Genomic DNA, 15,068 nt, shown 5'->3' on the forward strand with positions numbered 1-15,068 from the left:
ATTGTTCTTGTGTTATCCTTTGGATTGTCCTTGACCTCGTTAGGTCATTGTATCATTGCATCGTCAGGCTACCTGGTCGGTAGGCCTCAGGCAAGTATCGGATATAGTCCAGGGACTATATCACCCCGTTCCCAAAGTAGTTGACTAGCAGAGAACAGCAGAGACGGATCCCAGGGTGTGACATCGCCCTGACTAGGTCCTTGCTCTACAGACTAAGACATCCAAACCTTTCTATTCAAACAGATATCTCATTTGACGATGTTGCTATTCGTCCTTTCGATTTCCGGATGGATCTTAATTTTATCTTCTGAGGCTTCTGGGATCCCTCATCAGCGTTGTGCTAGAGCTGTTGTGATACTTTAGAGTCATGTGTTTGCTTATTTCATCATCCAAAATTATTTCTTGTTTGTGGTTTTCGTGCCTACTGACTTTATAACTACTGTGTGTGGACATAGAACACTTATTGTTCCGGCGGACATCAGATCTTCGAACATGTATGATATGAAATTATGAGCAGGGAGGGATAGATCTTAGGTAGGAAATGTCTTTTAATAGAGCGCCCAGATAACTCGAACTTCTATTCCCGTATGAGGTTTCTGGATTTTCTATTTCTTTTTTGGCCTTCTAATGGTTCTAGGATCCCGGGTAGATCATAACGCAAGATATATGGCGTTAACATCCTCTTAACTATAGTTATCTGGAAAGCTTTAGTTAAGCGCTTCCCGGCAATGAGGAAGAAATGGCGGGAGCCGTCCTCTAGGCCTCGAAATGGTCCGACTCAGGTTCCAAAGGTCGGAACCTCGAACCTGAACCTGAGTCGGGTCGCGGTTCCATCAGGTTCGACTCAGGTTCGAACCTGACAGAACCTGATTTGCATAATTTTGCCAAGATTTTCCTATTTTGGATGGATAAAATGATGATTCATCTAGATTTTGTACTGTAATTTACCGCTGTTCTGGTCACTATATTAATGAATATCGCGATGTCACCATATCCCTTGTGAAATTATATGAAATTCATCTGTATATAGAATACCTAGCATAGCAAATGTTATATCTGATCAGATTTAGTGGCCTCGGGGCCCTTAGTAGTTAATTCTAGTAGAAGTTGTGGTTGATGTGGTATATAAAGTGAGAAATGTATATTTTACACTGAGTACTCCACCACCATCCTGATCAATATTTCTTTGAATATATTTCAACGGCCGCCATTAGAATCAAACTGGCCAATTGGAAGCCCATATAGGAATACTAATATTTTAATGCTATTTTCAATCAGCTTATCCTATATTTACTCTATATATTATATGTTTATCCCTTGAAAGCAATAAGACTATATACTTAGGGTTGAGGACTTGGGCAAAAATCAGATTGAAACGACTCTTCATGCAGGTCAAGGTGAGGTTCCAGGTCAGGTTCTAGGTCAGGTTCCTCAGGTTCTAATTTAGGTTCTGTCAGGGTCCGTCAGGGTCCGTCAGGTTCGACTCAGGTTCGAACCTGACGGAACCTGACTATAGGGGGCCTCACTGACTAATTGTCACACACATAGGTAGATAGCCCAGTCTATATTATAATAGACGTATTAACACCTTCATTCAGCTCGCGTTGGCAGCTGATTCTCGTAGTTTTTCCTATTTCCCTCAGTTCTAGCTCACTTGACCTCTAGTATGTCTCTTCTAGTCCTTCTCTATCATCCTGACTCTATTATTTACCATGTCACAGAGTCAAATCTCTTAGTTCTCTGATAATTATCCCTCATCTATCTATGAGGATACCCCTCTAGATAGCTTTCCCTTCCTTCCATCTGATGGTCCACAGCCATTCTTCCCTGATGCTTCATACAGCCAGCAGATGCCTGCTTCTACACCTGATGCTGAATTCACCTGGCCTCTAGTACTGCCCTCCATCCCTAACACCCTTAAACGCGTTGGCCCAGAGAAAAAGAAGAACTATCTTCTCTGGACAGAGATGGTGAATGATGAATTTGTTGCGTGGTGGTTAAAGACTGAGTTTGGAAGTTAGTTGAAACAGAATATCTTTGAGAATAAGTGCCAGGCAGAGTATTGGAAGCATTTTCACCAGGTCACCTCTATCTAAGATGGGTCTCCGAAGGTTATGTATAAAATATGCAGCCAAATCCTTAATCATCCAGCAAACAGCCATCATGGAACATCCTCTATAAATAAACACTTGCAAGGGGTTAACTGTCAGAGGGTAGTGCCTTATTCACAAGATATCAGAAGGCTCATATAAGAAGGGGTATATTAATATATTCATCCCTACAGATTCATTTTATCTCTACTAAGTTTTAGTTATCTTAGGCACATCTGGCCTCTCAAAAACCTACCTTTACTCCATAAGCTTGGATAGAGAAGGTAATTACATTCATTACTACCTTATGACTGCCATTTCAACTTGTTAAGCACCCTCAGTTTAGTGCCCTTATTAAGATGGCCCAGCTTGCGCCATCCTTACCTGAAATCCCTTCCACATATATGGTCTGACATCACCTTTAAGAGATAGTTAAAGAACAACAGCAGAATCTTCTTTATGAGCTTCCTACAGGTGCTAAGCTCTCTATTACATTAGATTACTGGACCTTGCCCTTTTACCAGGCTTTTATGGCTGTCACAGGCTACTTTATTAATGAGGATTAGAACTATCAGGAGATCTTGCTTAGCTTTAAACCACTTCATGGCATACATACAGGAGTTAATCTGAGCTTAGTTCTCCTTGACCTACTTTGAAAGCATGGGATTAAGGACTAGGTCTTGACTGTTACCACTGACAATGCGTCTAATAACTCTATGTTGGTAGAGAGCATCTAAGACTCTCTTCAGTTACTTAAGCTACCAAACCAGATGCTAATTATTTATATACTATGTATGGCACACATTATTTAACTTAGTTTGAAAGAGCTTCTTGGTAGGATGGAAGCGAACCTAAGGAATAAGAGAGAAGAGATGGAATCGACTGAGGAAGAGAATGGGGCTTGGCAAGAGAATCAAGAAATCATATATACTCTTAATAAGGTAAGCTACCCTCTTTGATATTGCCTTAGTTCATACTTATAATATATTAGGTTCAGCAGCTCACAGTCTACATTAACGCCGAGAGGCCTTCCAGAACCTTTAGATAACAGAACCAAAGCTTGTACCAATGCAAGATGTCAGGACCTGCTGGAATTCAATATATCTGATGCTCTGGCGCGCTAAACAGCTATAATCTATTTTTAATAGGTTCTGCGCGCAGTACAGTCGCCATAATCTACAGCCAAACCAGGAGGAATGGCGGCAGATTAATTATCTTCTTATAATCACTCAGCCATTCTTTACGTTCACAAGCACCCTCTTGAAGACTAAGAATATCACTATCTATACCATCTTCAGTATCTACAACAAACTTTTCAATCATCTAGAAAGATCTATGGCGCAGCTTGCGCGAAAGAAGGTTAACTAGAAGGCAGTGATGCTATCTGCCCTGAAGTAAGCTAAGTTGAAGCTATCAGAGTATTATAGCATGACTGATGATATCCATGATGATCTGTATGCAATTGGTATAATCCTGGCGCCATAAAACAAGCTTCACTTCTTTTCTACTAAGGAGTGGGAGCCATGCTAGCGTGTATGATACTGCAAGAGCCTTAAGGTCTCTTCATCTCTTACATCTCTCTTACTTATCTTATTTCTAAGCACTTGTCTAATCAATCTATGGCTCTTCTGGAAGGACTAACAGCATGAATTTCCTATCCTTATAAGCCTAGCATGAGATGTTCTTATAACTCCTGCTACTGGTTCTGGTGTTAAATGACTATTTAACTTGGCTTGTGACATAAGGATTACCTTATGCCCTACCAACAGTGATATTCAGATACACAGTCTATATCCAATGGCCACTCTTTAGCAGATCAGATCTCTGATATTAATATGCTTATCACATTGGCTACATCCTTCTAGCCATAGACGAACGCCCATAGTGAGCTTACATGATATCTTGGAAGCAGTATGCTACTCTATATATCACTACTGTTAAGGCTCTCTGAAGCCCAAAATAATTAAGGATCTTATGATGTTTATGTGTACATTAAGATTTAACATTAAATTAGAGCAGCTAACCTTTATTAATAAATATCTCACAGCCTAGGAGATTTAAGCAGTAAGAGAAGAACAAGATGCTTGTAAGGTGGTGGATGAATTTGATCTAATTAGTGATAATAAAGAAGATGCCCCAGCAGCTATATCTCTACTAATACAGCCGCCTAGTGAGCGTGTGCTTAGTAAAAGACTAAGGACTGAAGCCACAGAGGACCAGGGGCCACTGATTAAACTGGATAATAAGGATGATCAGGATGAAATCCCTCTGCCTGATAACAGCGACCTACATGGCGAAAGTAGTACTTAGAGGTGAACATCAGGGCGGGTTCTAAAGCGTTCAAAGTGAGATGAAGATTAATTTATGTATCATAAGCCATAAAAATAGTAGAATTTAAAATGTGAAAGCTCCCATCTGATTCTATACTAAAATCATTTTAATCTGACCTTTTCGCCTAAACTGTAAACTAAATACTCAAAAATATAGAGGAAAACTACACAAAATATGCATATCATAAGATTTCCTATATTTGCACTGTTTGTGGAACCTAAGGTTTAAGTCAAACCTGCCAGGTTCAACTCTAAAAATCCTGGAGTTGGATCGCGATTCCAAGATCTTAGAACCTGAACCTGAGTCTTGGCGGTTCCGAGTCGAATCGAACCTGACGAGTCGCGACTCCTTACGAGGTCTAGGGGTAGGCCAGCAGCCGCCCTGTACATGCCTCATTGATATTAAGGGGTTCTAGTCCCCTTTTATAATTCTACCTAAGCTATAAGGGAATGTAAGGGTCTAAATAGTTATGTAACTCCATAACAATGATGACTAATAGACATCTTCTGCACACTCTCATAGGCTTTCCCGAAGCCACATACATACCTGTCGATATCACAATAGTAATATATATATATAGTTTACTAAAGTATATCATATATCAGGTAGCTACGATGTCTAACATAAAATAACCATATTTAGAGGCCAGGATTGATCTATAACTAATAGCAGGTAAAGTCAGGTGTATTATAATAATCTGTGCTCCCATTAAGAGCAAAATAGCTTTGTTGGAATAAATCAAACCAAATCAAATCAGATGTCAACTAGGATCGTGACCATGACTGAAATCCTAGGGTCTGGAATTCTTGATGGTGACAAATTTCAGCCCATAATTCTCTGATGTAGATATATTATATGCTATGCACGACCACAAATGATTTCATAGTATGGCACAACATAGAATTGATGAACTTTTATTTGAATGATGATCTAAAAGTGGATAGAAAATCTCAAACGGGGCTAAACAAGGGAACTTCTTGAATACTGTGTTCTCTGATTGGATAGTCCGACCGATCCTTGATTGGCTTTCTCTTTTCAGCTTGTCCATCTTTAGGTTGTTGAAAGCGTGAACGCGATTTAAAGAAGAATATCTAGAGTTCTCTGTTATCGGTATCAAATTCCTACATTTCTGAGAAAAGGTAGACGAGTGGGTAGTTATAGGATATTGAGGCTAGATGGATGGGGTGTAGAAATCAACAGTAAACGTGCTATCTGACACGGGCCAGCCGCGTCAGCAACTACAGTTGTTGTTACCTTCTTGTGGCTTAACTGTATTCCTTTTCGAGTCTGCCCCGACTGTTCCAAACCAGTAGGTTCCCTCTCTCCCCTCCCTCTCTCGCTGTGCAACTTCATACATATCCACCGTGGTTGATAATGAAATGGAACATCGCCCCATGGCCCACCGCCAGACCACCGTCCGCAGCTGCCATGTCCGGTATTCGACCAGTCAGATTCCTTGTCGCCGGCGTGATCACCATCATTATTGGAGCCCTGGCTGGCGGATGGTTAACCAGCATCAGCAACAACTGCCTCAGCTCCAGCGACACCGACGACTCCAGCTGTACGTATCCTTCATCGTGTTCTGACGGCAATGACGGCTTGTTCTCCGGTGCGATTGCATGTTTTGTGATTGGTATATCTCATTGAGTTCATTGGCTGGATACTCCTCGTCATCTATTGCATTAAATTTCACCGATTTGCTTTTTACAATGTTATAGAGTATGTTTTTCATTTTGTAACTGTTAACCTTACTTTTTTTTCTTATCACTTTGATCGTTTAGCGGCGTAATATATATATGGCGTTTGAATTTGGTGGGTGTTTCATACGTCCCAACCTAACAGTGACCATCTCTCAACTTCTGTAATCGACAATAGCACAAATCTCGCATCGACTACACTATCAGTGCTGGAGTAAGAACTATTAGATGGAAGACTATCTAGGCGAGCTTCTAGGAGAAAAGGGGAGGCGTGGAACTTTATGCGCCCAACGAGACGCCTAATCAGGCAGGAAGCACATTATAGTGACACCGTGGACGTCTAGACCATGCTGGAATTCTTCCAACGTCTGTCAGTTAACCGCGCTGCTTTCTGTTGTGACAGCATATGGAAACCATGGTACTGTACTCATTCAGGAAAGGAAAGGCCAACATTTGGGCCCGAATCCTATCTGTTGTATCAGTCAATTGGCTGGGGGAGCTCGCGCTGGACCTAGCAATGTCCCGCGGGCCGTCATCGCATTCAGTAGTTTCATGTACATCCGCGACGATAGCATGGTTGTTGTGAGGAGAAACAAAAGTAAAGCGCTGGTCGCGTTGCGAAGAGTCGCACCCTAGCGCTCTGCGGAGGGCCTGCAATCGCGTGTATTGCGGCGGATTTTCTTGAGTTTGAGGATGCTAGTTACAGATCTGGGACCCGAAGCTCAACCCAAGGCAAATGCTGTCTCTTTGTGAGGTAGAGGAGTGAGGGGGAAGTAATTGAAGAAAAGATATAAGAAACGGCGCGGTACAGGCAATTGCGGGAAATGCATGTGTTGGGCACTTAGACTCTACCCTGCGTGTTAAATCACCGGGCGGCGGTTCAACTGTGGTGAGCATTCAATAGCCAATGTTATATGGTTCAACTAACAAAGGACGCTCGGTCGCGAGTGGGACGCTCTCATGCTGGACACTCACAGGGTCAGCGACATCGATCTTCTTCCATAGTGGACAAATTTGAGCGCTTAAGCTATAGGTGCTAGGCTCTCCTAGCAAACTGTCGGGTGAACGGCGCTCACTCTTGCTCAGAGTGCTGAATACTCGAGTAGCTGGGGCCACATCAAGCTGTATGGTGCATGCCCATTGAGCTGAAAGTTTTTGAGTCGCTCATTGGCTCGAGAGCTTAACCTGGCCATCCAGAAAGTCAAACACGCTTTGGCGAAGGCAAAGGCTCTGAGGTTGATCGCTGCAGCAGGCCGCCACCGGCATATTTTCCCCATGACTGTTGCCCTCATGCCCGGATCTGCCTGTTGTGCCCTCACTTGACGGGACTTGAAGGCCATATTAAAGTATGGTATCCCTGATGAACTTGCTTAGAGGATGAGAGCAATTACCATAAGAGAGGGGACATACTACATCCGAATCTTAACAACAGTTCTTGAGTTGGGACGTTGATGTTCATAAAGATGCCGCCGGCCTCAGAGGGCATCATGCACTCCTTGACATCTGTTTCCGTGGCGAGGTCCTCATTCTCTGTGAGTTTTCGATCGATTCTCCATCTTAACGGCTGAGGATCTGTAAACGCGAGATAGGACCTGATCCACCTATGCTCATCAAATCAAGTGATTTCTGAGCGAGTGCTCTTGCTCTTCATCACCGTACAGGAAATAGACATGACGCAGTCAAGGTATAATTCTGTCAACACTACGGTAGATACCGATTCATCCGTATTGTGAGTGCATTTTCTCCACTGATTTACTATTCCCCTCAAGACCCCCTGGAAAGACATCAAGTCGGACATTGATACTTTGAAATTACCTGAGCCACAAATTGAAGACCACGAAGGATCAGAAACGGACATAACAAGCCAACTCAGAGCATGGAGCTCAGTGGACGAAGGCAAGGTCTCCTAATTAGAAGCATAGACCTCGCTTCCAAAAGCGCCAATCTTGTCCACCTTATAATAGCCACCCTCGTAGTCATTGTGCTTAGATCCCCAACAGTTATCCCTCTTCCCCAAGGATAAATCACGTTTCGCATGGTCACCCAGAGGTGCAATCATTGCATTGTAGCAAGTGTCGGAGTTAAGGATCCATGCATCACTGTATTGCGTGTTGTAGATCGCGACTGTTTCCCTGAGTCAGTCCCTATCTTCCCAACAATATATGGATAGACGTACAGACGACGTTCCCGTCCTTTCCATTGGTGAGAGTGACACCGTAGGTATCAGACGTTTCATGGCCCTTGGCGATATCTGTCCCAACGTACGCATCGCCTGATATTTTGCTTCTAATCAGTGAATCTGAAACCGCACAAGGACAGGATCGAAAGAGGTCATCGTACAAAAGCTCCGTGCGAGTGTCTTGAATTGAGCCACAGGAACCCACTTCCCATGGCCATTGCTCCCTCCCTTTCCAGTGACTCTGTGGCCACAATTCATAATATGATCACGAGCTTCGAGCTCGTTCACACCCTTAGTAGTGAGACCGCCAGCTTCAAGAGCTGCGTATTCCACGTCCGATATGGGCTTATTGATATCAACGCGCCTTTTCAGGCCGGCCTCCTTGAGGGCTTCCCACTCCGCATCGGAGATGGGTACATTCCGTCCAGGTTCAGCGGAGGCAAAAGCTCCCAAAGTTAAAAGGAGAATAGATACAAGCTTCATAGTAAACATCTTGGTAATGGTAATAGGTGCTTTAGTAACAGGCTTTGGAGTGATAATTTAAGGATGAGGAGTTTCTGGGTTAGATTATTAATTCTGGAGGACTACCAGCTGGTCCTGATGCCCTCTTATACCTGCTCTGCGAGTCATTGCTAAAGGCAATTATTCTGCTCTCCTAACCACAATCCGTCACAGCATGAGCGATTTGTCCAAGGCTGATCTTGAGACTCAGCAAGCAATGACCAAAAAGGCCCCAAAGAGGATCAACCAATATCTGGGTGATGCTGAATTTGGTCCGTTAGAGTGACCCTAAGATAACATGAGAAACTCACATTAAGCCTATCTCAATCTTGTTTAAAGGATCCCTGTACGAAGGCGCAAGGACAGCTGTTGGTAGATTAGTGGGCGGCTTTACCATTTTAGAAAAGCAACATGTCCCATAATAGCCCACAACCGTGGCTTATACCCATCATTGACAGTTCCCAGGTCTTTACGTAGGTGTGTTGGTTGGATGGCGAGTAGGAACTCAAAAGCGCTGTTAACATTGGATATCAGATAGAGTGTTGGCGTGCTCCCAGCAGACACATGCTTGTTGGATGCAGTCCTCTAAGTCCGCTTTGCCGTATCTTGCCTGAGTGTTTCTGTTTCAACTGGCTATCTCCGGGTTTTCATGATCTATCAAAATCATTTTGTGTTTGGGCCCCCCAAAACCCAACTATAACCAACACAGTCGAAACTCATCCTTCTGCCCTAATAGAGGCTGAGTTGCCGCCAAGCAACAATGTACAGATGCATATATTGCGTGATTTCTCTGTTTTATATGTATTCGTAGAAGAGAAAGAGGAAGATCTACAGGACAATCAATGTTTAGAGCAGGACAAAAGAGAGTTATAAGGGGGCACCAATCTGCTGGTCTACGCACCTGTTTCGACTTTAACATTCACTTACGTTCCAACTTCGCAAAATCCAGTCTTACTTACTAGCTTACTCAAAGATTTCTGCAGAGAAAAGAACTTGCAAAGATGGTCCTAATCAAGAAGCTCTTCTTGCTTGTATGTTTCCCCAGCGTTATACTTCTCATTCAAGTGCTAACACTACGTGGTAGTTTGCAACCTTCACATCGGTCATTGCGCTACCAAATCCAGCGCAAATCCTCCCATCAGAGAAGGATATCAGTATGGACGGACTTGAAGTCCATGATGTCCGTGATGTGAGCGCCTTAGAACAGCGCGCTCTGGGCCCAATGACGCTGCAGTGGTCTCCCCAAGGCCAGTTTCTTTTCATGGCAGGACTTGTGAGAAGCCCCTTCCTCTAGAAAGGTTCATGCTCCAGTCCTCCGATTGACCTTTCTTTAGCAAATTCCACAGGGAATCTATGACGCTTTCTTCTCCAGCAGCATTGGTATCAATGGTCTGGGGAGAGTCATGTTGCAAAACTTCAAGGAGTATATTATGAACTAGTTTTCATTCAAATGGGAAGACTTCGCAGCAGCGGAATTTTATATGCGTCATGCTCTTGAGGGGGGCATTATGAATATAACCCCATTCAGCAATAAGTGAGTGTCAGCATTTGCTTCTCAAAATCCTGGTATTCCCACTCATCGGTATGTCTAGCTAACATGTCTACTGCAGCGGCTACGATGTCGGCTTTGGCATATTTGCAAAGGATGGGGTATCTCTAACCCAAGAGGTAGTTAATGCAATGATTACAGTTATCAGACGCTGGGCCGAGGCAAACTCTGGCTCATTGACTGTCATCCAAGCCGCCAACGGGTTCATTGACCCCGCGCAGATTGGGGCCACACCAACCACCAAACGCGGCCGCGTTGCGACTTGTCCCTCTGGTATTAATCTGTTAAAGTATGCGATGAGAGCATTATCAGATTTTAACCCTAACAAGAGTCTTCGCTGGTCTGGACACTGCCCCTAGAATAGAACCAGCGGCCTGTCTGGGGATTCACCAAGACGGAATCAACCATCCTGTCAAGTCAAATTTGTTTTATCCTGTGTTGTTCTGTTGGTCATTTATACCTACATCTGTTAGATTTACCCATGCTGATTTTTTGCAAGAGTGTGGTGTCAAATGTTGGATCAAATCACGCAATTCAAAGTTGTTCTGAGGTTGGCTATTATTCATATAAAATCATTAGCTGTAGTAGTACTTGAATTCTCTACAAGTCATTAGCAGCTTAATTATTATGAAACAGTATTCTACCTTAATGGCCCCTCTTATGCTTATAATTCCTGCGCGGAGTACCCCAGGCAGCGTAGTGTGGCAATGCAAACCAACAGTGGGGTTAGTGTTTCGGCCAGGATTGAGAGTGGTTTTTGATCATACTAACATCGGCAAGGCGGATTCCAGAGAATGATTATGATAGTCAGGCTGATTTGTCATACTCTCTTCATTTATTAACGTACCATCCCGCCATTTGTGTCGCACGATCTACTTCAACATAAAATCTCATGTGAACGAAGGAAAGCCATGACATGGAGCCGGAACGCCAACCTCGCTTACCAACTGAGATCTTCCTTCTTATTGCCAATTATCTGGACCCTCAAGACCTACTGCTTCTTCTACACGCTAGACCAGGCACCACACCTTTGCTAAACCATGCCCATCTAAAATCTGTGGATAGCGAAGGCAACACCCTGCTTCACCTAGTGGCAGAGTACAACATTGACAATGTGATCAGCCGACTGAGCCCAACCACCGCAGCCAAGAGCATGGTCGAAAACAACGCCGGTCAGACACCGCTCCACATAGCGGTCAAAAAAGGTCACTATGGCATTGTTCAAGAACTGCTATCAACGGGATGCAATCCATCTCCGACGGACAAGTACTCCCGAACCCCCCTGCACTATGCTTGTCTGACCAAGCAAGACATAACCATGGTGCGGCTGCTCCTGGCTCATGGTGCTGACGCTTCAGCAAAAGACAAAGAGGACCGCACTCCAATACACATATGTTGCACCCACGGGCAGGCTGCACTGCTCAAGGCTCTCATTGATTCCGGCGCCGACATCAATGCAGCGGAAAACGGAGAGGTGGATTCTGGAGCGCGAGGGCAGACACCATTCCACAATGCAGTACTGCGTGGACAGACAGAGTGCGCGAAGATTCTTTTGAAGAGAGGGGCTGATCCAAACCTGCTATATGGGCCTGGAGAACACGTTATAGGCTCTGCAGTGTTCAGCGGGCAGACAGAACTCGTGCAACTGATGCTAGACAAGGGAGCTGATGTGAATAGGGCAGACCGCCTAGGACTGACGCCCTTGATGTATGCTGCTACTGTAGACAGAGAGCAAATCGCGCGGATCCTATTGCATGCTGGCGCCAATCCAAACATACGAGGACCTCGTGACGGTGTCGCCCTACACGGCGCGGCTAGGTCAGGCCTGCCGTCGATTGCGAAGTTGCTGCTCGACGCGGGTGCTGATCCTTCCATTACAGATAGGTCGGGCTTTTCTCCGTTAGATTATGCTATGAAGAAGGAAGCGACTCCTGCAGAGTGGGTTTCAACCCCGGGACATGAGTCAGTAGTCAAACTGCTGCAACAGGCACAGCAACAATCAGAAGCTGGGCTAGGCTGAAAAGAAGACAAATGCAATCACGCCTTAGAATGAGAGATGTTTCCTTTTCCGAGTCAACACGCTTCAAAGAACTTCCATATGAACTAAATCTTGGCCTACTACATCGTATAGCTAGAGTGCTAGACGTGTTGCCCCCTGTCCCGTGCCTGTTGAAACCTGAGAGACTGAGAGTAAATCTAGTACACAGGCCAAATAGCCCAGGTGAGAGGCAACGCTCTCCCTATGTTTAGTTTCGACTGGCATTGGTGTGCAGTGAGAGCGATGGATGGCATCAGAGGGGCCCTCCCTAGGTGGCTGGACAGTCAGTGTTATGTTACCAACAGAGCAAGCTGGCATGTACCATCAGTTATACAAATCTTTCCCACGACCGTAGAAAGCTCAGTCTGGGTCCATAATTATACTCCTTTACATCTGTGAGGCTGGAAATGGCAACTCGGAGCAATGTAACCTTTCCTTCAATTCCGAATGTTTGGATAGGAACCGTCGTATCCCTGCGGTCTCTGGAGTAAACCGTTTCTGTACAGTCGATCAACGCCAACTATGAGAGTCTCTCCTTTGTATTTCTCGTTCAGCTTTCGAATACACTTGGCGACCTCCGCCCTCCTTCAGGGCAGCATCAAACTTTGGTTGAACAATTCCAACGATGAAGTCGCCGCGAGGGGGCGGTGTCATTCATATCTAATGCTACCATCACTCTTAGTGCGAGCTTCCCTACATAGTGTCAATGAGGCCACAGAAAGCATACTAGTCATCCAATCTCTACTAGCAAGTTGTTTTCATTGAACGTAGGGGCTGTGGAAACCATCTATTTTGTAGCTCTTAGCCTCATCCTTAATTCTTCACCGTCCAGTCCATGCTCATAATCATTCACTTATAGACAAACAGCCAACCTAAGGTCTTATTTGGATAATCAGAGCATCCCTCACAATCTACTTAGCTCTCTTATCTATCCAAGAGCCTCCTGGGACTTGACACCCTCTCTCCTCTGCTACTTACCATCATGATCTTATTTCTCATCACTACTAGCGCTTATACTTTATCCCCATTACCACTCTCTTATATGCTTCCAAGGGTGCTTTCCAGATTTCTCTAAGCCTTCTATTTCCCTTCAGTCAGCCATTCCACGCCACTCATATTTCTTAGTTTACACCCTAGAATTTCAGTGTTCTAGGCTTGTGTGTGGCGCAGTATACTTGAGGCTTTCGCAGAGGCGTCGGTATTATTGGTGGTTTCGGGTATCTGTTTATTTATATCTAGTACTACCTCTTACTTAAGGGATCCTTACTAGCTTATATTTTTATTTACTAGCTCTAAAATTACCTCTTTACTATATTATATCCTCTCCTATAGATAAGCCTCCTCTAATTATAAAGAGTAATATACTAATATATAGAATATTCCCCTATTATTAACTATAGTTTATATTAAGCAGAGATATAGGGATGATTACTAGTTATATAGGGCAGGTAGCTATAGGTATCTTCTTAGTAAACTTATAGATAGAGTTTGAGCTAGGCAGGGGAGGATGTAATCTTATTAGTATTAGTAAGGGCTATCTACTACTAATAGGTATATTTTATACCCCTTCCTAACCCTTAATTAATATTCTATTTATATACTGCATACTTATCCCTAGCTAGAAGGAATGTATAATAATTAATAGCATAGATATATAGTAGTAAGACCTAGTCCCTAGCTTAAAGGAAGTAGGTCATAGCATATAACTACTCCCTATACTACCTTAAGCTATAGCAGACCCTCATGTTACAACACCAACATAGCCGCACTAACACAAGGCAGATGTGACAGGTAGAATCTAGAGGGATTAGTAATCACTAATTAATCCTAGAGGGATCACTGAGCATTCTAGAGGAATGCTTAATCTAGATAGACTTTTATAGAAAAACTATATAATAGTCTATTACTAAATAGTTATTATATATATTATATGACTACTACCCTATAGATAGGATTCTTACTAAGCATAGAGTATTACTCTACTTAAATAGCTACTATTTAGATACTTAAAGAGTAGCTAAGGAAGTTTTTATAGAGTAGTAGATAAGGAACTATATAAGGATATTTATTACTACTATATCTAGTACTCTTAGTTTAGTTCCTTATATTTAATATTAATACCTTACTTAAATATAAGTTTACTAGTCTAATTTATTAGTTACTCTCTTACTATTATTATTCTTATATTACCTTTAGATTATCCTTAATCTTATTTAGATCATTATATTACTATATTATCAGGCTACCTAGTCAGTAGGCCTTAGGCAAGTATTAGATATAGCCCAGGAACTATATCACCCCATTCCTAAAGTAGTTGACTAGCAGAGAACAGCAGAGACAGATCCTAAGGTATGACACCTCATTACTACTAATGAACCACACAGATGACACTATAACCAAGGAGATAGGAAATAGATGTCATAGGCTACGCCTGGATGTTGCTTGGCTTCAGCCTGCGCGTCGTGTTCCTCACGTGACTGTTGTTGACATCACGTGACTCTCTTTGTCTGTTCGCCTACTCGATCCCCATCTTCGTGGGCATCTCTCTCTGTTTAGGAGCCTTCTCACCCAGGAAGGCCATACTCTATTGAATCTTCAGAACAGGCTCTCAATCCAGGCGCCCTGCCTAGGATAAGGGACAGCTCCCCCTCCGCGCGCTGCCTGACACCCGCCCGGCAACCAC

The 15,068-nt window shown here is 43.5% G+C and overlaps 2 protein-coding genes across 2 annotated transcripts; one reads left to right on the forward strand and one right to left on the reverse strand.

Moving 5' to 3' along the window:
* Positions 1-8,024: 8,024 nt before the first annotated feature.
* On the reverse strand, positions 8,025-8,780 carry CDV56_101424 (uncharacterized protein; the record flags this gene model as incomplete). Its single annotated transcript, XM_026755043.1, has 3 exons — positions 8,025-8,242; positions 8,295-8,390; positions 8,459-8,780. 3 exons carry the CDS (start codon positions 8,778-8,780, stop codon positions 8,025-8,027), a joined length of 636 nt encoding a protein of 211 aa, XP_026609715.1.
* Positions 8,781-9,799: 1,019 nt separating this feature from the next.
* On the forward strand, positions 9,800-12,367 carry CDV56_101678 (ankyrin repeat domain-containing protein; the record flags this gene model as incomplete). The annotated part of the gene is made up of 6 exons (XM_026755297.1): positions 9,800-9,829; positions 9,883-10,071; positions 10,133-10,187; positions 10,257-10,332; positions 10,409-10,636; positions 11,362-12,367. The coding sequence occupies 6 exons, from the start codon at positions 9,800-9,802 to the stop codon at positions 12,365-12,367; spliced, it is 1,584 nt and encodes a 527-aa protein (XP_026609716.1).
* Positions 12,368-15,068: the final 2,701 nt, after the last annotated feature.

The sequence above is a fragment of the Aspergillus thermomutatus genome (assembly GCF_002237265.1).
Source record: "Aspergillus thermomutatus strain HMR AF 39 chromosome Unknown NODE_434, whole genome shotgun sequence".
NCBI classification, from domain to species: Eukaryota; Fungi; Ascomycota; class Eurotiomycetes; order Eurotiales; family Aspergillaceae; genus Aspergillus; species Aspergillus thermomutatus.